The sequence below is a fragment of the Anomalospiza imberbis genome, chromosome 11 (genome assembly GCF_031753505.1).
Source record: "Anomalospiza imberbis isolate Cuckoo-Finch-1a 21T00152 chromosome 11, ASM3175350v1, whole genome shotgun sequence".
NCBI classification, from domain to species: Eukaryota; Metazoa; Chordata; class Aves; order Passeriformes; family Viduidae; genus Anomalospiza; species Anomalospiza imberbis.
Window position 1 is genome coordinate 3,807,905 of NC_089691.1, and position 22,752 is coordinate 3,830,656.

The 22,752-nt window shown below is 46.6% G+C and overlaps 2 protein-coding genes across 5 annotated transcripts; both read right to left on the reverse strand.

The window, feature by feature from the left end:
* Window positions 1-589: 589 nt before the first annotated feature.
* On the reverse strand, window positions 590-11,998 carry LOC137480453 (haloacid dehalogenase-like hydrolase domain-containing 5). The gene is made up of 8 exons (XM_068201479.1): window positions 11,856-11,998; window positions 9,678-9,887; window positions 8,897-9,009; window positions 8,105-8,198; window positions 6,894-6,927; window positions 5,832-6,006; window positions 3,553-3,741; window positions 590-2,726 (listed from the first exon to the last, which is right to left on the reverse strand). The coding sequence occupies exons 1-8, from the start codon at window positions 11,967-11,969 to the stop codon at window positions 2,330-2,332; spliced, it is 1,326 nt and encodes a 441-aa protein (XP_068057580.1). The 5' UTR covers window positions 11,970-11,998; the 3' UTR covers window positions 590-2,329.
* A 3,081-nt stretch (window positions 11,999-15,079) lies between these two features.
* Window positions 15,080-21,888, reverse strand: ISY1 (ISY1 splicing factor homolog). 4 transcript variants are annotated; one of them, XM_068201483.1, is made up of 11 exons: window positions 21,834-21,888; window positions 20,832-20,854; window positions 20,151-20,202; window positions 19,346-19,411; window positions 18,880-18,922; window positions 18,596-18,708; window positions 18,296-18,413; window positions 17,500-17,622; window positions 17,204-17,307; window positions 16,102-16,188; window positions 15,080-15,823 (listed from the first exon to the last, which is right to left on the reverse strand). In XM_068201483.1, exons 1-11 carry the CDS (start codon window positions 21,834-21,836, stop codon window positions 15,716-15,718), a joined length of 840 nt encoding a protein of 279 aa, XP_068057584.1. In that variant the 5' UTR covers window positions 21,837-21,888; the 3' UTR covers window positions 15,080-15,715. The 4 variants fall into 4 exon arrangements, with proteins under 4 accessions (XP_068057584.1, XP_068057585.1, XP_068057586.1 ...); XM_068201484.1 differs by lacking the exon at window positions 21,834-21,888 and adding an exon at window positions 21,759-21,813; XM_068201485.1 differs by lacking the exon at window positions 21,834-21,888 and adding an exon at window positions 21,552-21,563.
* Between the last annotated feature and the right edge of the window lie 864 nt (window positions 21,889-22,752).

The window sequence follows — 22,752 nt, forward strand, 5'->3', positions numbered from 1 at the left end:
TTTAAGTGTGCAGCCTGTTCCTGTCAACGTTGAAAATAGGATATATTTCATCACCCAAGAATTCATCCTTGTCTAGACAGAAGATTTTAATACAGACTGTGTGAGATATGCTATGATACCTGTTAGTCCCCATTTCTGTTCAAGTTACAGAGCATGGCAGCACACCACTGAGTTTCAGAGAAACTCTTGTAATCCCAGTTTCTCCCCTTTACACTGATGGGAAGAGATTTCCACCTCTGTTGGTAACTGCCTTCTGTGTGTAGTGTTATTCAGGTCACTATTTCTAATTTCCTTTATTTCCTTCTTTTGCTGTTTTTTTCAGCATTTTGGCTTTTTGAGGGTCTGCCCTGACCAAGCTGGAGGTCAGTCCATGGAGCTGGAGAATCTGGAATAATCTGAGGCTCGGAGGGTTTTAGATTTTCCTGGTGATGTGACAGAGAAAAAGAGTCTGTCTTCCTTTTCTATAAACACCTTTTATGTTAATGTTTCCATGGGGGATGAGATCTAAGAGGTTTATATACAGTTCCTTCACAAACCTTTTGAAGTGTTCGTCCAAACTCTACAGAAAAAAGGAGAAACAAACACAACATTTTCTGTTCTTCAGCAACTTCCAACATTTTTATTCCTTGCTTCACCAATTCTGGTAAAGTTAGAGAGTTTTCTAACATACTTTAGTACTGAAACAATGTGACTTCAAATCATCCTGACCTTACAAAATTACAATCTTTACTTAGATTTGGTGTTCTTTGCAAATACTTGGTAAATTGCAGGAAAGTGCTAAAGAAACAGGTGGATATCTGTTCATTGTACCAATAAAAAGGCAAGAATGTGCTACTGTAAATACTTTTCCAGTGAAGAAGCAGGGAATGAACTGTTTAGAGCAGTGTCCTTACACTGCATCCAGCGAGACGCTGAAAGCTGCTTAGGAAACATTACAAGAGATGAATCAAGAATCCTGACAGTGGAGAGGGGATTACAGTGCTCTGCAAACAGAGGAAACACAGCAACAAAATCTGACTGCACAGCAGCTGTGAGCTCTCAGAGTTGCTGTTGGGATAAGGAGCCCGGAAGGATTTGGCCAGGAAGTCATTCTGACAGCCCTGCATGAACCTGGGAGAAATGAGCACCCAGGGTTTGTTTGTACAATTTCAAATTTGAGAAAAAAACCCTAAAAAAGCCCAATCTTAGAAACCTAACTAGTCCCTAATATGAATTGATCTTTGTGTGTAAGTTGACTTTGGTTTAAAACAATAAATTGGGTTATGTTTTCCAAGCTTATGTTACAAGCTTCTGTGTTATAACAAATAACACAGAAATATTTTCAAAGGCTTCTTTGGGATGAAAATTTAGAAGCATTTTACAAAAATAACAAAAAATAAATTACTTTTTAAATGAACAGCTACAAAATCCATGAACCAAACAACATATAACATTGACGTGAGATGAAATATATTACACTAAAGGCCAGTTAATTACCACAGTGATATGAGGCTTCAAGTAAATTAGGAGGCACTTTTTGGCTGAGCAGTGGTCACTGATTCAGTGTAAAGTCCCAACTCACAGAAACACATGAAACAAAACTGCTAAAGCTTTCTAAGGTTCAAAATTCTAAAAAAAAAAAAAAAAAAAAAAAAAAAAAAAAAAAAAAATTTGCAGCTAGAAAGGCAGCAAAGAGCAAAAAGAAAAAGGCCACAGAGGGCAGAGGCCACCCAGGTCTGCTGCTTCCCTTCCAGGACTATGGAGTTCCAGCACAGTTAAGGATTCACACAAGGAAAGGCAGGAGCAGGTCAGATGAGAGCAAGTCCAAGGTGGAACAAATTGAACTGCACTCTGACTGAAGGGAGCATTCAGTACTTGCAGAATGCCAGGCAATAATACATGGTGTGCTCTGTGCCAGCCCACGTGGAATGGACTGAGTGACCCCAGCACCACAATCTGGTATCCTCAAGATCCTCAACACCTAGAAGCTAAATCTTCTAGCAAAAAAAAGGAGTTACTGTCATGGAGAGATTTAAGTACAAGTACATGAATAGGCTACTATGAAATATTGCTGTTAAAGTGCATAACATAACAAGGAGGGAGACAGTAAAGGGCAACTCCAGCCATAAATTACATATTTAGAAGCACTATAAAAAGCATTGTTGACATTTAATATAATTAAACACACACATGTACCTACATGTACTACTGATAAGCATACCCAATAGATTGTATTAATTCAGAGGTTAAAAGATTTAGAAGGCAGCAGTTTGTGGCACTCTTGTAAAGCACAGTGTGTTTTGGGCAAGAAAAGCACAGCACTGAGTGGTCCTTAAGAAGTCATGTCACCTCAATGAGGTGCAAAGTTCTCCAGCTGGAAGACCAGGTCTACAGCAGCATCCACATCTGGCACAATGTGGTCTGGCTCCACCAAGCCAGGGTCGAAGGTGAAATCCCTGTGCCCGTGGAACACGTTCTCAGCGATGCTGTCCCTGGCGGGCAGGGGCACCTCGCTGTGGGGGCTGTACACCCCGGTACAGACCAGCACAGACCTGCAGTGGGCAGCAGCTGCAGATGCCAGCTCGCTCTGCCAGCTGGCGCCAGGCTCGTGGTCCTGAGGGAGCAGGGCAGGGGCTCTGCCTGCGGAAGCCTTGGCCTGGAGGCGGCCTTTGGAGCCTGTCCTGGAGCTCTCCTCCAGGTAGCGGTTGTACAGGTTAGCTCCGTACACATCCGTCATCAGATTGTCCCTGCAAACGAGAAACTCAGTCGGCACTGCAGCTTCAGCTGTCAAAAGGCATTCTTACCGTTTCCATCCAACAGTTTATTGGCTACTTTACACCACTTCATGTGGAATCAGGCAGACAGGGAGAAGTCCAGCCCCGCAGGTATGTTATTGCACCATTTTCATGAAGCCTGACAGGATAAAAATTAATCACTCTCCATATTGCAGACTGGGGCAAGGGGGGACAAAATCAAGGTATGAGCAGCCCATGAATGAGCTTATTTTGCCAAATATCTTGGAGATTCTGAAACAGTCTTTAATACAATACAGCCTTATCTTCTTCTCTGAAAAGGATTCTATGATGTGGCAGCACACGCAGTAGCATATGACCAACCTAAATGACCTCAGAGATAAAGTCGACCTCTACAATCTCTAACTGTCCTTTGCTCAAAGGCAGTTGGTGTTACACCAACTAAACCTAACAGAATAAACACCCAGGCAAACCCTTGTTGTTAGATTTACACAGCCTATTACAGAAAAAAAAAAAAAAATCAGGAGAAATCTTAGTTGCATATAAAACAACTTTTGTGCTTCTGTAGAAATTACACATAAAAAGAGCAAAGCATCATTAATTTTTAAGATTAGAAATGTCACAAAAAATATACCATAGCACTGAGAAAGATGGTCTTAATGGTAGGAGAAACAAGCTGGTAGGAGTTGTGTGTTTTTCTTGGCTGGCATTTACCCTGTGAGTAATTTCCTGGTGTATTTGTCAGGCTCAGCACAGCTGACCCCTCAGCACAGAGGGTCTGGGATTTCCTGCTGCACCTGTGGGGCGCAGCACAGCTTACCCCACAGCATAGAGGGTTTGGATGGGCTGCTCCCAGCTCCTCTGCAGGGCCTGCGCCCGGATCAGGTGCTCTGCATACTGGTATGTCAGCCTGCTGGGTTTGCCCATCAACGCCTCGTACTTCAGGTCTTTGCCAGTGATCTTCTTGTAAATGTTTTCCAAGCAAACCATGAATGTTCCATGCCCAAACCTACAGATATAAAACCAAACCATGAATCTTCCATCCCCAAACCTACATAGATATAAATCCAAACCACGAATGTTCTATGCCCAAACCTAGATAGATATAAAACCAAACCATGAATGTTCTGTGCCCAAACCTACACAGATATAAAACCAAACCATGAATGTTCTGTGCCCAAACCTACACAGATATAAAACCAAACCATGAATGTTCTATGCCCAAACCTAGATAGATATAAAACCAAACCATGAATGTTCTGTGCCCAAACCTACACAGATATAAAACCAAACCATGAATGTTCTGTGCCCAAACCTACACAGATATAAAACCAAACCATGAATGTTCTGTGCCCAAACCTACACAGATATAAAACCAAACCATGAATGTTCCATCCCCAAACCTACACAGGTAAAAATCCAAACCATGAATGTTCTGTGCCCAAACCTAGATAGATATAAAACCAAACCATGAATGTTCTGTGCCCAAACCTACACAGATATAAAACCAAACCATGAATCTTCCGTCCCCAAACCTACATAGATATAAATCCAAACCATGAATGTTCTGTGCCCAAACCTACACAGATATAAAACCAAACCATGAATGTTCTGTGCCCAAACCTACACAGATATAAAACCAGACCATGAATGTTCTGTGCCCAAACCTACACAGATATAAAACCAAACCATGAATCTTCCATCCCCAAACCTACACAGATATAAATCCAAACCATGAATGTTCTATGCCCAAACCTACACAGATATAAAACCAAACCATGAATCTTCCATCCCCAAACCTACACAGGTAAAAATCCAAACCATGAATGTTCTGTGCACAAACCTACACAGATATAAAACCAAACCATGAATCTTCCATCCCCAAACCTACACAGATATAAAACCAAACCATGAATCTTCCATCCCCAAACCTACACAGGTAAAAATCCAAACCATGAATGTTCTGTGCCCAAACCTACACAGATATAAAACCAAACCATGAATCTTCCATCCCCAAACCTACACAGATATAAAACCAAACCATGAATCTTCCGTCCCCAAACCTACATAGATATAAATCCAAACCATGAATGTTCTGTGCCCAAACCTACACAGATATAATACCAAATCAAATTACATTAGCACAGATTTAAAACATCAAACAAAGCTTTTGATTTCATTATTTTTTCGGAATAAATTTTGTCCTGCAACTATCAAATTCCACTCAGCATGCAACATTTCTGCAGCTGGTTCACTGAAAATTAAGTGCTGATTAGCTGAACAACTGACACCAAAATAAACCCACATTACTGGGATGGCACAACAGACTTATCTCATTTTAAAATTGCTCACTGGAGGCATCCTGGCTGCCTCACTGTAGCCTGAAGCTACATATATATCATACATATATCTGTGCTAATTAGAGATAGCCTCTGCTTCCAAAGACTGGTATCTGAGCAGATCTTTGACCCAGGACTGAGGCAGCAATCAAGTCATAGTAATAAGTTTCTATTTCAAATTACAGACAGGGGAAAGGAAACAAACCTATTAAAGAAGTACCTTCTACTGAAAGCAAAATCAAACAAAACCACTCTTAGAGGTCCTGGCACCTTGTTCTGCACGTTCTACTTGCTTTTTCTTGTGTTCCTTAAAGAGCTCACTGCATTGTCCTCAGCTCAGAACCACTCACTGCTTTCAACCAGCAGGGTCAGCTCTTTACCCCACCAGGAAAAGAGAAATACCTAAGAGGGACCTAATGAAAAGAAACAATAGCCTTGATAATTTTTTTATTTTTGCCTTTGAACCAAGGCTCTGAGGCCCTCAGGAAAAACCTCTCTTTCTCCACTGTTCTGGGAGTGAAGAAACAAAAGGGTTCAGAGCTTAAAAGCAGCTTTTCTCTTGAGAACTAATTTCCTGGATGCAATAATGCAGCCACAACAAGGCAGCATTAGCTGAAAGTGCATTAGAGACGTTGCATTCAAAGCCAAGCCCTGCTGTGAAGCTCCATCAAGCATTCCGTATCCAAGTGTTGGCTCTGAATCCTACTGGAAAAGTGAGGAAGCCCCAGATAAATCCCCATTCTATGAATAAAGCACTTACCTTGGGGACTGTGCCTCTGCCACCCACATCAGGTCCATGTTGCAGGCCAGCACGGGAATGTGAGGGTAGTTTTCCTGCCCATAGGGATTCCCAGGATAGCCACTTGTCAGCAAAACATCAATTATCAGCTGCAGGCTGGTCTCCCATCTGACTGGCTCCCCAAACAGCAGCACAGCTGTGAGAGCCACAGGTACAGAACAGTCATGGAATTTTTAACAGAGCATTGAGTCTCTGACACTAGGCCTAAAACTCAGCCTAAAGAGACTGAACAAGTCATTTAATATAACCAGGAACTGATCAAACAAACACATTAATTTAGGGGCTTAGTATATCACATGCCCGATCATCCACAGAACATCTCAGAAGTAATAAGACCCCACTGCAAAATCTATGGGTTTAGGAATTTTATTTTACAGGTGAAGTTTCTCCAGAAATTACAATATTAACTTCTGAATCGTATTTCCAAGTCTTCCATAACTTCTGCATTCTCTGCTTACACACAGCATTTAAATACAACACCAGAGATGTTGATTTGTTCATCTCAGAACAAAATTTGGATGATGTTGTTTTTAAAATTTGCTTTGGTCTCCAGCAATAATCTGACATGGATATTTTAAAATCCTAAAGTCCAATTTCTACTTTCCTGTAGTTCAGATGAGATAAGAGTGAACACAAGACCCTTCTCATACTACAGCTGCATCCTGACTACTTGTAAGAACAAGACCAATTATTTCTGATTAATGAACATCAGTTCATTGCTCATTTATGAAAGGAGGGCAACAATAGCCTGTTAAAGGCAGATGGAAAGGAAAGAAGACCTCATATACCCTTCAAACTTCAAAACCCAGTGGCTGAAAACTGCACACAATAAAAACCAGCTTTACGACACATGATGCTTTCAAATGAATGACAGATGTCATTAACAAGGAAATTTTTGGATTGTCTCAAACAAATTTTCAAAGTGCCCAACAATCTAGAAATAATTTCTGAAAATAAAATAAAATAAAATAAAAATATTTCATTTATTAATGGATAGATGCAAGTTAAATAAAGATAACTGACCCTCAATCTTGGGAAGCTCCACAGCAGATGGGGACTGCAATAAGAAAAAAGTGAAAGTTTTCTACAAGATTAAACATCTATTTTTAACAGAATAACCTCAAGCACAGCTCCCACAGCTGCCTCCTGTCCGTCCAACAGGAAATGCACTCTATATTGGTATTTACCTGACATCAGCTCACTCAGAAACTTGTGTTTCCTCTCTGAAGTGACATCTCTGGCACAGGGACAGCAGTGACTGTGCTGCACCTGCCTCCGGCTTCTCCTGAGCTGCCCCTGGAGTTTTTTAACTCCAGCTGTTAAAACTACTTGTGTTGTAATTTCAGTTGATTAAATTACTTGTTTAATTAGTTGTTTTAACTACTTGTGCATAAAAGTATGGATGTGTATTTTTCCACAGGACTAAGAGGCCTCCAGTAGTACCAAGATATTTGAAAAATAGTTTTGGAGGTGTTTTTCTTTAACAGTTCTAATAAGGAATGTGCTGTATAACATGTAATATATTTGCTAAACAATTAAGAGTCTGCACTTCGTTATTTACTCTCTGTGGTGACAAACACTTTAACAGGTTCTTGACCTCCCCCATGCACATGGGTGAGGAGCCCAGCAAAAGGTGACACAGCTGAGTTATGGATTCTGTGAGCTAGAGAAAGTCCTTGTTACAAGTGGGGGAAATCCACTTTGTAGGCTGGCCCTGAATGTGAGCAGCACACCCAGCTATTCACTTCTGCTTTAAATTCTGCACAATCAACTGGGACCACCGTACCTACTACTGACATTTAAATAATGCTATAAACAGCAAAGGGAGCCCTTTGAGGGAAAATTATTTCTTTTCAAAGCATTCATTTCCAATCAAAGCAACCTCATGGGTTAGAAACAATAACAACACAATCATATATTCAGGGAAAAGCTTATGTTATCTTCCACACTTTCTGAGGAAGCTAATCAGCTTTCCATTAGGTATCTGTATTATATTGTGTGAGCTTTCCCACAACAGCAGGCTACAAAATCAAGGGCTGGGTTAAAGAATTACTACTGAGAGAAAAGAATTGTTCTTGAGAATGTTGTAATAAAACAAATAAGGAAGCAGAAAAGCAAAGTCAAAATACAATGTAAGAACAGCAGCATTACCTTGGTAGTTAAATATTGATCCCTGTGATAGGATGTCACGCAAGGAGCAAACAGAGAGGTTTGAAATAAAAATCTCCACTCACCAGGACGTTGGGTCTTCTGTCATGGTCAACTGCATCGAGCAGAGGGCGTTTCTCCCGCAGGGTGTCAATGGTGATGGGCTGGCAGAAACCAAGGCTGGGGCACACCAGCTAAGGACACACAGCTGCTCACAGGAAAGGGTTTTCAAACTGCTCATTCCACCTTAACCATTTAAAGGTATTCTGCTGACAAATGAGTTAGCAATGAAAGCAACACCAAAGACAGATTTTCCTCCTGTGAGACAAAAAGATGATTGTCTCACTGCTGATAAATGAGAGACCAAAGTTCTTCTGCTTTGTTTTCAGTCTTCTCATCTACTTCTCTCTTAGCCAAGCCTAATGAATTTTGACTGTTAACTGGAATGTTCTCTCAATACCTTTTTCTCAGTTTTGTACTTCAAATAGAGCTTATGCTTAAAAGTTGCATATACATTTTTACAACTTATGATTTACACCAACTTTAATGAAAATCCCACTAAAGGAAGAAGTGCAGAAGGGAGTTAATGGAAGCCTGAGGAAAGCTTATGCAAAAGTTAAGGTTATTAAGTTACAGTTTGAAATTTTGATACCACCATGATATCAATATAATTCAAGTTCTTTGGGCACTTAGCATAAAACCACATTCAAAACATAAATTTGACACCATACTAGGAACTATCATTACTATTTATTACTGCATTTGTAGGGTTGAAATATTTGATTTTCACTTCATCCATAGGATCCCCTGAACCTGATTAAGGAAAACACTTTGACAGAAAGTTGTGGGGTTTCTTTAAACTCTTGTTTTAAAGATACTCTTGAGCAATATCAAGAAGGGGTCCTTGTCCAGATACCAGGACACATTTTTCATGATAACTCTTGAACATCCGCAGAGGACTGTGTGACATCAGCACTTGATCTTGGGAAATCTGTTTGGGATTTAAAAACAAAATGAGTCTGTTGTTTTTCAAAGTAGTTGTTTATACATAGATTCGATTAACAGATGTGACAGATTCCAGGAATTACACAACAATCAGCATTTTCTCCTTTCACAAATGATGTATTGATAATATGCCAGAAAAAAATACCTTACTGACAAATTATCATACATCTCCCTTTCAGCTTCCAGCTTGATTAAAGATGAACAAGCCTTTCTCTCCTGATTTTATAAAATCACCAAATTAATTTGGAAGCAAACAGGGAAGGAGAATCAGACCTGGTTCCAATTGTGGGCCCTTTGCTAAACTGCAGCTCTGATTTAATTGTACCAGATTATCACCTTCTTTTAGTTTACATATCCCCACCCCTTCAACAGGACAGGTAGTAACCAGTAAGACTATTATTCTGGAAAGATGCTCCTGTGGATCCCTACTTACCATCTTTCCAAAGAAATACCTTTATCTTTACTATTGGAAAAACCAGTGTCTTTACCAGTAGAAAAGCCATTAGCTTTGGACTGCATTTTTTACTTTCAGCAAAGCATGTCAGAGGGCTTAAGGGAAAAGCAGACCTGGTGAACTGAGCAGCATTTAATGGAAGATAATACACCTGACACATTCAACATGCTAATGAAATAAATGGGATTTAGGTGACTCACTGGAACCCCCAGTAGGTGAGACAACTGGTCAGCTTTTTTCTGACGCAGGCAGTCACCGGCGTTGGTGACAAAGACCACGGGCACCAGGAACTGTCCCTGAGGGTTGACCAGCTTTTGAAAGGCTGTTCTGGCAGCAGGAATGGGGGTCCTCCCCCGCACCAGCACCCCATCAATGTCAAAGAGAAATCCAAAGGATGGCAGCACGCTGAGCTGGAAGGAGGGATGAAATCAAAGTGTACATCAGTTATGCCTGTCCTTGCACATATTTAATAGAGTTTGCAGCAGCTAAAATCCCCTGAGAACAGACACCTCCAGTGAGAGCAGGGGATCTATAACACTGCACATCTTAATGTGCCTTACAGGCACATCTTCATGCTAAAAACATGTTGATACAAGGAGCACCACAACTCCCTCTGCCTTATGCATACAGACTCATGAAAGCTATTTTGCCTTACAAATAGTTCCAGACTGTTTCAGAAGATAGGGAAAAATTAATTTAAACTGATGCCAAAAGGTACAAAATACATGCTGCTGTGCCAGTGGGTCACTTTAATGGCTTGACCCCCACAGAATACTAACAAAATATGCAAAATTAACTTTTTCAGCAGTAGGCAGGTCTTGGACACAAGTATTGTATTTGGCTGCTCCCTTACAAGGTGTTTGTAGTAAAACTGTTCTGTTCCACAAGAGTTTGATTACAGCCAAGTGACTGCTGTGCTTCTACACATGGCTTCAGTCCTAGTTTCACATAGGGCAGACTAACTGGGAAAGTCAGCACCTCCTCACACCAAGATGCTGCTCGAGTCACTAAAATGTATCTCCTTGCCTGCCTTGGAGGCAGTGAAGAGCTGGACTTGGTGAGCCCCGCAAGGAGAGTGAGGAAGGATGAGCTGGGTGATAAGGGCAAGGAGCAGAGACAGAGAGAGGACTGTCGAGCAATGAAACTGTTACTGGATCAGGCTGGAAAAGCACAGAATAAAACCTATCATCTAAGGCTCATTTCTCTCCCAAGCCTAAAGCAGAAACCAGGAGCCTTGGGATTTATGGTGAGTGATGAAAAGGGAAGGGTTAAGGGCCGAGGTTGAGCACGATGAGGGGGACTGCAGCCATGGGACGTGGGACAGCCTTTGCTACCGGAGCTGGCTCGGGGCACGCACCCACAGCCACTGTGTCGCCTGTGCAGGAGAAGGGCACTCAAGCAGCACTTTGTTCCAAATCACTTATTCACCCACCACATTTTTGCTGCAGCTGGGCACAGCACAGGGACAGGCACTGCTGGGAATGGGGATGCAGCTCAAACAACAGCGGAAATCCGCCCCCCTAGGCAGCCCGAGTTAATACCGTCAACACTGTAAATATATTGCATTCCCATTCATTTAAATTAGGCTGGGTTTTTGTCTTTACATGCAAGAACTCCCCCTGAAGCCTTCTCCTCTCTCCTCTGTAGAATCATCACCCTTTTAATTTAAAGAACAAAACCCCTGAAGTCCTTGTCTCCACATAGCCTGCACCCGTTTCAGGAAAGCTATGTCAGAAATAACCCAACTGCTGCAGAGATGCTGCTGAAGGCTTGCTAATAAATGTATAGCAGTCTTCCCAGGCTTTGCGAATGGGTGCATGAAACTGCTGAAACTATAGTGGTATTGGAATAATTCTGTAGCAGATGCGATTCTTTACGTTAATTTTGTAACATACAAATAACAGATGTTTAGATAACAGATTACAAACGGCAATTTTACAGCGAGTAACACTAGCAGGAAGAAAAAGAAAGTATTAAAGGGGAAAAAGCACTAAGGGAAGAACTGAACATATATATATGATAGATACAATGATAGAGGTCATGATGTTAACAGCTTTGTTTCCCTTTTGACTGTAAAGAAATTGTTGGTGACAGGAGTGCTGTGCCGCGCTGCCCAACCACAGGGACAGAGCCGGCAGTGGTCGGAACGAGTTTCCCTCGTTCGCTCTGTAAGACCAGAGCACACGCAGCCCCGGGACAGGAATTGCGGCCAGCAGTGCCCGGGAAATCCGTCCCGGCGTCCCGGGGAAGCGAGGATGTCCCCGGGCATCCCCAGCCCCGGGCACGGCGGGTGGCCCGGCCGCGCTCCGCCGCGCCCCGCGCCCGTTTCGCTTTCTCTGCTCCCCGGCCCGCCCGCCCCGGGCCCCGGCCCCGCTCACCGCGCTGTGCCCGCTCCGCCCGGCCAAGGGGCCGCACAGCCCCCGGGCCGCCGGGAGCCGCGGCGGGCGGGCGGCCCCGAGCAGGGCGCGGAGCGGCGGCAGCGCCCGGCGCATGGCGAGCGGAGTGCGGGGCCGGCAACCGCCCCGCCCGGCCCGGCGTGAGCTCACGGGGCAGCGTCACACGCGTCACGGGCCAACGTCAGCCCCGGCCAGCGGAGCAGCGCCCGGCGACATCTCCCGCGCCTTGCCGGGGCTCCGCGCCCGGCGAGCCCCGCGCCGCCGCCGCCGCTCCCCCGCCGCTCGGCCCCTCCGGCTCACGGCGGCAGGCAGCAGGGCGAACAGCAGTCAGGACGCCATTCCGGCCGAGGAGATCACTATTTTTAAATTTAGTAACAGATCACAGGAAACATTCTGTCTGGTTCTGCCTGGCCAAGGGATGAGGGGACTGGAGCATCTCTCTTACGAGGGAGCTGGGCATGTCCGGCCTGAGTGGGAAGCCAAGAGGATGGAGCAGGCTCTGCTTGGTGGCGCCAAGCGCTCGGACACGAGGAACGGGCAGTGTTATAAATGAAAAATGATCCAGCCAAATTAAAAAAATAAAAATAATTTATTTTAGCAATAGAGATCTAACTAGCCAGCCACACGGAAAAGGACAGTGCCGAGCCCGGGATCAGCGCTGGGTGCAAGACACAGAGATCAGCCTCAGCAGAGGTTTCACTCTATGCCCCCACACCACCATCCTGGTACAAGCCATTTTTATAGGGAAAATTTTGCCTGAGGCCAGGATTTCGGCATTCAGTCCTTTGTTTCATTCAAAGTCCCATAAGTTGATGAGATTTCCTTCTCGGCGACAAGGCAGAGAAATTCAAAGTCTGGTGTCGTGGAAACTCTTGATGAAATTTAGGGGAACGGAGTATTCACATGTATCGGCCCGGGGGGGGGATGTTCCTGATGATGATCAGCGCCTGAGTGTCTCCATGTCGCTTCAGATAAGGCCCATCTCCTGGTGAGCTACATCCCCTTGCTTGTAAATCAGGTTTTAACACACACTCAGTTTTGCCTGAGAAGGGAGGCATTTAATGCCAAAGGGTACATCCATCAATTTTTAACATTATATAAATATATATTTAAAAAATGGCGTGAATTATACCTGTTACATATAACAGGCAGGAACTGATGCCCAGGAAGAACTTCTTCCCTGTGCAGCGACTGAGCGCTGGAGCAGATTGTCCAGAGAGGGTGCGGAGTTGTCGCACTTGAGCTACCCCAGAAGTGTCTGGACAAATCCTGTGCCCTGGAATGGCTCTGCTGGAGCAGGGAGGTTGGACCAGATGCCCCACAGTGGTCCCTTCCAGACTGACCCATTCTGTGATTCATCTTTTGGGAAAAAGCCTAACATGCACAAACACCACAGTGCCTCAGCTCTGCACCCCTGGAGCTACACTTGAAAGTGAGACAAGCAGCATAAAATGTCATTAGTTAATGGATATTCTGCAAAGCTGTCTCTGTTTATCTTGCTCATCTGCTAATGGAGATTAGGTAATTCCACTTATTTCCTAGTGCTGCCAACAAATATTCCTCAGCACCCCTCTGACTGTGAGGAGAAACTGATCCTTCAGCAACTGCACTGCACTCACCAGGACACAGAACAGGGAAGGTGGCCTTCCATCTGCACCACTGACGTGGCTAGCATTAAATGAAACACACAAATGCATTTCTAAGAGACAAAAGCAGACCCAAATCGATGCATCAGACAGAACAATTAGAGAGCTTAAGCCAGGATCACACACAGGGCAGAACTCTGAAGCAGGCATGTATGAATACATGGAGTACTTGTTCTATAACCTGGATGTGTTCAGGGCTGAGGCATTCCAGAGATGGTGTGAGCCATGAGGCTGGCAGCACACACACATCCCAGCACAGCTGTGCACTCAGAGTTGAGGCAGAGCCTGCCCACTGCCCCATTCTCCAGGACAAACAGGATCCATTTCCTGGCTGTGACCACAGCAGCTTCCCCACCCTGACTCCACCAGCAATCCCACAGCCTGGCAGGACACAGGCATTTTGCTATATAGACACTGTGGGAAAAAATTACTCTGCAATTTGTTCCCTCAGATGCAGCCAAGAGCATTCAGCTCAGAAATGCTTCACACTCGGAGCTACAGAGAGAGGACCCGGCCCAGCAGGGCCAGGCAGCAGCCAGTTTGCCTTGCAGTTACACACTGCAGTTTCGTGCATTTATTCCTTTTCTCTGCTGGTTGGCAGAGATCAGCCCTGTCTTATAAACTTGCCTTTTACATCATGATGTTGGTCATACTCCTTTGAACATGAATGTCTATTACAATCCTGTTATTTTTTTCTCATTCTTTCAATTTAATCTGCTTTTGTATTTCTGTTATCATCACTCTCTCCCTGATCTGCCTTTACCCTTGTGTGATCTTTTATAGATTCAGAGTGACACAAGGGATCTACCACTGGTATTACCAAGTCCTCAGACTGTATCAGGCCATAAGAATTAGCTGGTTTTTCCCCTGCTTAAATCTAGTTTGGTTATCTCCAGTATATAGTTAAGCAAATGTACAACAAATTATTATAAGCCATAAAGACATTGTTTGCTGCTTTCTTACAAAGCAGAGAAAGCTGCACTGCTGCCAGGAAGAGAGAAGAATGTGTTTGTGATGTTAGTTGTCTGCTTGCTACCAATAAGTGGGCTTTTGTTTTTTGGTTTTTTTTTCAGGTTTTAATTTGGCAGCTATGCTTTCCACTTTTTCAATTATTTTTTTCTTTTTTCTTTTTTTTTTTTTTTTTTTTTTTGTTTGATCACTTCATCAAGTAACACAAAGCTTGTCTATAATTTAGAGCTTTGATTGTTCTGGAGTGGATTATTCACAACAGATTGAAATAGATAAATACTGAGAGCATCCAGAAATGCTGAACAGTCCCAGCCTTGGCTGCTCAATACTCTGTTCCTTGGACAGAAATTCTCCATGCCTGCAGATGTCCACCTTCAAATGCCATTCATTCAGACCTGTACAACAATACTAGTCATCCATAGGACTTAGACCAGGCTCTACCTTGCCTCCTGTCCCAGGATTCACGAGGCAAGAGCAGTAGTGGATGCAGAGCTTCAAATCCCTACAGGGATGGCTGTCTATGATCCCAATCTTTGGCTACCATTAAGGAATCATCACAATCCTTTGAGCTAGAATAAAACAGGTATCAGGTTGTAAATAAGTTTTAATAAAAATATTTGAACAAGGTATTGCAAAGTTTTTTACAGTAGCTGCTGGAATATCCAGCATTTAAGCAATCCATCCAGGCACAGTTACAAACCACAAAATAGGTGACAGGTTTTAGACATTGCATGTGTTTGAGAAAGAATCAAATCTCCTCCAAAGTCACTCCTAAGATCTGCCCAAACTAAGCAGGTGTAATAGTGTGAGTTACTTCTCAGCTCAAGAATACCCAGCACGAGAAGCTGTGCACACTTACAGTCAGGACAGAGCAGAGAGGATTGCAGGAACACTGTGGGTTTTCTTCCAGGATTTAGGAGCTCACTGGGTGTGGTTCTATGTGTAAGAGGCCCCACTGCACAGACCCCTTCCCAAACTGAAAGCACTGAAGACAGCTGTTAGATGCACAGGCAAGTTCACCAAGGTTTGAGCTTTTCCAGCACTGGAGTACAAGTCATCCTAGTGGAGAAACCAGAACGATGGCTCTCCTTCTGCACACCACACTGTAATCCCAGCAGTCTGCTCCACATCCAAAGGAACTTCCACAGCTAAAACCCACTGCTACCAGAACTTAGGAACCTGCTGCTTTCAGAGGGATTACACACAAACCAGGACACTGGTGCACTGTTACAATCCTAGAAGTGTCTTTGCCTCCTCGCTCTGTGCCAGGAGGGTTTCGCTGGCATACTTCTGGAGCAGCTCCATCTTCTTTCTTCGTACAAGAGCTTCCTCAATCTGCAGAGATACAAACAGGGCGGAATCAGCTCAGTTGAGATGCTGAAACCTCAGATAATCAGCTATAGCACACTTCCTAATTTATGGAATACTTAGGAAGGTTTTGGGAATTCACAGGTGAAAAGGGTTATAGCATTTGCAAGAGGATTAAAAAGCTGCAGGGTCAAGTAATAGAAATCACAAATTTAGGGCACTTTTACTGATGACCTGATGTAAATTAAGATGTGTCTTGCAAAAGCCAGTGTGCATCTCTGCAGCTGAGTGCTGTTATGTCTTACCTCCTGTTGAGTTGGCACTGGGACATGTGCAATAAATTTCTGTTGGCCGTCTTCACCTTCTCTCTCCTTGCCACCTTCCTCATCAGACTAAAAAGTGAAAGAAATCACATCAGGGTTATTTTCTATAGAGGTCATAAAAACCCCCTTTTTTCTTCAGAAGGAACAAAGCATGGTCAACACTACACAGGAATGAGTGAAAAGGACCCAGCACAAAAGAACACAAGGATCACATGCAGATCCTGCTCCTTGACATTTTCAGCATTACTGCTTCCATTTCTCATATGGCCTTTGCTCTGCTGTGGCACAGGCATGAATGCAAAGCTCTATTTCCTCCCCTTCCATAACTCTGCCTGCCACAGCAAAGCGGTGAACAGAAGAAGAGCCAGCTATGCAAGAAGACAGCAAGTGCTTTACAAATAGGGGTACCACTTCCCTGTACAGCTCTGTACTGCTTTGGTCCCACACCTAAGAGCTGGGCTCATGAACCATGGGATCACAGAAATAAAATAGGTACTGCTGGAGCGACCAGATCATCTGATGGATTCCTCCTTTTTATTCTTGAGCTTAACCACTTAGATACAGACTGAGAAATGAGAACTTGTTTCCAGTACCTTTCTCCAGATCTCACTGGGAGCAGGAAGAAGAAACAGCCATGTCACAGCAGTGACACCAGCACCAGCAAAGCCCTGCAGCATCATAATTCAAGTGTAAACAAGACCCTGCACCCCTTGGGTTTTCACAGTGGCAGTGTGACATTATCCTGTCCCCAAAGCTGCTTGTGCTGTTACTGAGGCAGGCTGTACTCAGGAGCCAGACTGAGCAGAGTTACCAACACACCACCTGACAAAAACAGTGCCACTTAAATCACAGCAAGGTGTTTCTCACTCCAGTGAAAGGTCTGTCCTCACCTGCCAGCCTCCAGCACTCCCTAAGCTTGGGCCAAGTGCACTCCCCTACTACTGATTCTTACTAAAATGTGTAGTGGTCCAGGTGGGGAGAGGGGCAGGACAGCAGCAGACGGGTCCTTGCCAGAGTAATGACATGTCCAAGAAGGAAGCACAGAAGACACATGAAAAGTGACATCACCTGAGCCACCCCCTACCTCTTCCTCATGGACAGCATAGATGTTTTCTTCCTCCTCCTCCTCACCTCTTGCAAGTCGTGCTTCTCTCTCCATCTTCCATTTTTCCACTGCTTCTGCTATAACTGGGGAGCAAAGGAAAATGGCAAGTGTGGCTGAGAGCCAGTCAGAGCAGCATGGTCTTAGTGCCAGAGCTTTTCCAATGGACTTAAACTTCTTGCCTAAATCCTCTACATCAGAAAAAAAGGTGCCTTAACTTCAGAGTCCATCATCATCCCTTCCTGGGCTGCTCTGTGCAGGTTTGGAATCTCACATACCTTTCTTCTCATGTTCTTGCTCCAGGGGCTCCAGAATGCCATCATCTTCATCCCTGTAGCCATAGTACTCGGCGTCAATGTCCTTCATAAGCTCAGCCCGGGTCTTCCGTGGGGGTGGCAGGGCTGCAACAACACCACAGTCACCCACCAGGTCACCTCCATCACCTGCTGAGTGTCCCCAGCTTGTCCCCACCCTCACAGCACCCAGAGCTGCCTCACGCCAGCCAACGTGAGCACGATGGAGCTGCTGCCAGCACTGGGAGCACTGGTGTCACCCTCTGGCTGCACAGACCAATTCCAGTACATCACCCAATGGTTTCCCCACATCCTGGAGTACCTCCCATAATTTGTCTTTGCCTCACTTTCAGGCCCAAGCAATTCCTACTCATTCCATGAGTTTCATCCCCTTACATCAGTTTTTTATTATGAAAACTCATCCTTGCTTCTAAAATTATGTTCAACCCAACCTTCCCTTTTTCTAGTCCTGAACTCTGAGTACCATTTACAACTTCTCAATAAAGTTTGCCTCTTATGCTGGCAAGTTTCTATAGGCCATCAGTCCTTACCATTTGGAATTCCCAGTAAAAACCAGTGTACTCCTTACTACATTTCCTTAGTTAGAGAAAACCAAAGGTGCTCTAGCATTTAATTAATTACCTGTGCTCAGTTTTTCACTGAGCTGACATAGGACATTCAGAAATGCTGTTACCAGCACTCCCCACAAACCACAACAGCATTTTACTCAAGATATTCTATTACACAGATTCATGTCTGAGAAGAGCTGCTCTTTACTTACGTTCCTTTTCAAAAAGCTCTCTAACTCCTGGCAAATCCTTTGCAGCCCCAAAGTATTTGTAGCCTCTGTTTCCTGGAACCTCTTTCCCTTCATGATCTAACATTTTTGGGCCAATCCTCTGAAAAATAAACAGAGTTCATAGTTTAAAACTTTCTTCTAACACAGGCAAACATTTTAGGGGCTGAATAAAAATAACACTGGCCCAGTCATCCATGGCTAACTAAATGTTATGCATTTTTCTCAGCAGTCAGTTCACTTGTAAGCAGAACAACCATGCAGTACAACATATTCCACACTTACAGCATAATCTGGACCTCCCAGCTCCTTTATTCTGTATTCCCAGTGACCTTTCTCCCTCAGAAGTTTGTTTATTTCATCATTCAGGTCCCGAATTCTGAATTCACCCAATCCAGCTGTTAGAGAGGAAAAAAAAAAAAACAACAATAAATCAGGCAGCTCAGGGAAACACCGGAGGAATTTCAGAATTTATGCAATGGAAACAGCATAGTTCACATGAAATGGGATTTTCAGTGTAACTGCTTATGACTACATATTGAAAAAAATAAAACATAAAGAAATCTTACCATTTTGGATCTGTGCCACTTTCTTGGAAATCTCCCCAATGATCTAGTCAAATAAGAACACAGAAATTCATTTCTAAATCAGTGGAGGGAACTAAGGAGACAGAGCCAGATTGTTTAAGAAGTGCATGGCAATAGGACAAGTAGCAATAAAATACAAATGGAAACTGGAGAAATTCTGATTAAATTCAAGGGTAAAGAAATCATTAGGAAGATAATCAAACACTGGAACAAAAAACCCGGAATCTAAATCCCTGAAGGTGCTGAAGACTCAGCAGGACATGGCCTTGCAGCAACCTGACATGGTAGGAGCTACTTTGAACACTGAGCTGTGTGCTCACACAATCTCAGAAAATGTTCTGTGATTTAACTGTCAGGGTACTGACAAGTGTGGAAAACCCCTTGTAAGCAGGCTGAAGTGTAAAGTTCTACTTCCTAGAGAATTAGAAAATCCACAGGTTGCCATTACCTGTCTCCTCCATTTCTCAGCTTTGGGCAGCTCATTACACTCTGATGCAAGGAAAGGCCTTCGCTCCTGTTGGACAGAAAACCACACACATCAAACTCAGCTGAGCACTGACACACAGCATTTCACACTGGCTTTACTGCTCCATTAATGCCCAATTATGCTACCAAGCTCCAGGGCCTTCTGCTCCCACACATTTTTAGTAAGTGGAGAATAATAATGACTTACAGCCCTAACAAGTTAAACTATCAAGGACTACAAAGACCTACTCAAATCCACTTTATCCAAACCAAAATCTCTCACCTGTTTTTTTCAAAACACCCCATAGTCCTCTCCAATACAGCAAATGTTCCATTCAGGACAGTTTCACCATTTTCAGCACACACAACCTCCTTAAGGTTAAGCTTTTCTCAACTGCTACTACTAAATAATGTAATTTATTTCCAGTTTATACAGAGTACCTTCTCAACTTTCTTCACATTCCATTGGCTTGCTTACACAAACTAATGCATCATCTTGTTTCTAGGGTTTTGTGTGCAGTTATTTTGTCCCTTTCCCCACAGTTTTACCTTTTGTTAAAATATATTAAACCCCTTTTTTCTGCATAATATGCAATATGAAACAGAAAAGTAAAAAAGGTTTGGAGAAACTCTAGTGGAGAATCTTCCTGGCTGTGTGAGCGTGAAATTCAGTCAGCTGAAATATTTTCCTTCTAACTGGAATCAAGCACAGGACTCCTGGACTCTGAACAAGGCCTGCCTTCCTCCCTGGCTTGAGCTAACAAACCTCCAGGGCTTTTACATCTCACCTTGACTTTTCCTTCCTCAAGCTGGGCTTGACGAAATCTTGCCAAGGCCGTCCTAAAGAGAAGAAAGCGGATTTACTTTTGCAAATCCACATTCCAGCAGGAACAAGTTTTGCTCTGGATGTTTATTATGGTCTTAATTACAGTCTGCAGAAAACAGAATGCATTCACTGACCACCTCCAGCTCTTCCAGCTAATGACTTCTCACCACTCGAAATCCTCAGTGGTTCATTTCTCAAGGAAAGCAATGCTGACTGATTCCTCCTATCAGGCCTGGCATCTCTGTTCCCAAAATGGGACACGCCTAAAACCACAAGGATCCTTTACAACACATTTCAGTGTACTTATCCCCCTGCCTGCAGAGGGACAAGTACATTACTACAGGGTCTCTCCTGCACAGACCCACCCAGCACAGCTACAGGAGTCCCACAGCACCAGGTACGTGTGTGCAGGTGCCCTCCAACTCCCACTGCGTCTGGGCCAGACACAACTGAGTACCCAAAAGCATTATTAAACGGTCAGTGCTTTAAGAGAGGCAGAACAGCCAGTTCTATGGGCCAGCCAGTCACAGATGTGTGAGATCAGGTACAGTCAGGGCCAGCAGCCACGGATGTGTGAGACCAGGTCGGGCCGCAGGCTCAGCTGAGGTGAGCCCGGACTCAGCGGGGCTCCCGCCGCACTCACATGGCCTTCTCCGCGTTGCGAGCCTGCAAGACACAAACAGAGCGGCCTCAGGCACCCCCGGCCCCGGCCTGCTGCTCGCCTCCAGCGCTCCCAGCCTGCGGCCGGTCCCCTCCGCCCCTCGCCGGGCGGCGGCACCGGGGAACAACAAGTGCTGAGAGGCCCCTCAGCCCTGCAGTCCCTACGGCCCCGCCGTGCCCTCAGCCCTGCAGTCCCTACGGCCCCGCCGTGCCCTCAGCCCTGCAGTCCCCATGGCCCCGCCGTGCCCTCAGCCCTGCAGTCCCTACGGCCCCGCCGTGCCCTCAGCCCTGCAGTCCCCATGGCCCCGCCGTGCCCTCAGCCCTGCAGTCCCTACGGCACCGCCGTGCCCTCAGCCCTGCAGTCCCCATGGCCCCGCCGTGCCTCAGCCCCGCACTCCCCATGGCCCCGCCGTGCCCTCAGCCCTGCAGTCCCCATGGCCCCGCCGTGCCCTCAGCCCTGCAGTCCCTACGGCACCGCCGTGCCTCAGCCCTGCAGTCCCCATGGCCCCGCCGTGCCTCAGCCCCGCACTCCCCATGGCCCCGCCGTGCCCTCAGCCCTGCAGTCCCCATGGTCCCGCCGTGCCCTCAGCCCTGCAGTCCCTACGGCACCGCCGTGCCCTCAGCCCTGCAGTCCCTACGGCCCCGCCGTGCCCTCAGCCCTGCAGTCCCCATGGCCCCGCCGTGCCCTCAGCCCCGCACTCACCATGGTCCCGCCGTGCCTCAGCCCTGCAGTCCCCATGGCCCCGCCGTGCCTCAGCCCTGCAGTCCCCATGGCCCCGCCGTGCCCTCAGCCCTGCAGTCCCCATGGCCCCGCTGTGCCTCAGCCCTGCAGTCCCTATGGCCCCGCCGTGCCTCAGCCCCGCACTCACCATGGTCCCGCCGTGCCCCAGCCCCGCGTTCCCGCACTCACCATGGTCCCGCCGTGCCCTCAGCCCCGCACTCACCATGGTCCCGCCGTGCCCCAGCCCCGCGCTCCCGCACTCACCATGGTCCCGCCGTGCCCTCAGCCCCGCGTTCCCGCACTCACCATGGTCCCGCCGTGCCCTCAGCCCCGCACTCACCATGGTCCCGCCGTGCCCCAGCCCCGCGCTCCCGCACTCACCATGGTCCCGCCGTGCCCCAGCCCCGCGCTCCCGCACTCACCATGGTCCCGCCGTGCCCCAGCCCCGCGTTCCCGCACTCACCATGGTCCCGCCGTGCCCCAGCCCCGCGTTCCCGCACTCACCATGGTCCCGCCGTGCCCCAGCCCCGCGCTCCCGCCGAACGCTCCGCGCACGCAGCAGCTGCACAGCCCCGGAAGTGGAGCGGCCCCGCTCCCCAGCGCGCCTGCGCGCCCCGCTGGCGCCGGTGCGGGTGACCCCGCGCCGCGCAGGCGCGCTGCTGGCTCGGGGGGCGCCGCGGGGCTGAGCGCGGAGCGGCTGAGGGGGCGCAGGCACCGCGGGACACCGCCGCCGGCCCCGCCGTGGCACGGACACCGCAGCCACCCCTGCCGTGGCACGGACACCGCCGCCGCCCCCGCCGTGGCACGGACACCGCCGCCGCCCCTGCCGTGGCACGGACACCGCCGCCGCCCCCGCCGTGGCACGGACACCGCAGACACCCCTGCCGTGGCACGGACACCGCCGCCGCCCCTGCCGTGGCACGGACACCGCCGCCGCCCCCGCCGTGGCACGGACACCGCCGCCGCCCCCGCCGTGGCACGGACACCGCCGCCGCCCCTGCCGTGGCACGGACACCGCCCACTGCCCCGGGCTGTCCCAGCGCCGTCCGGCCTGGCCTCGGACACTGCCGGGGGGCCAGGGCCTGCCCACCCTCACAGGGAAAGAAGCTCCTTCTAATGCGTGATCTAAATTTCCCCTTCCCGTTTGCACCCTTTCCCCCTAGTCCGGTCACCCAATTCCTGA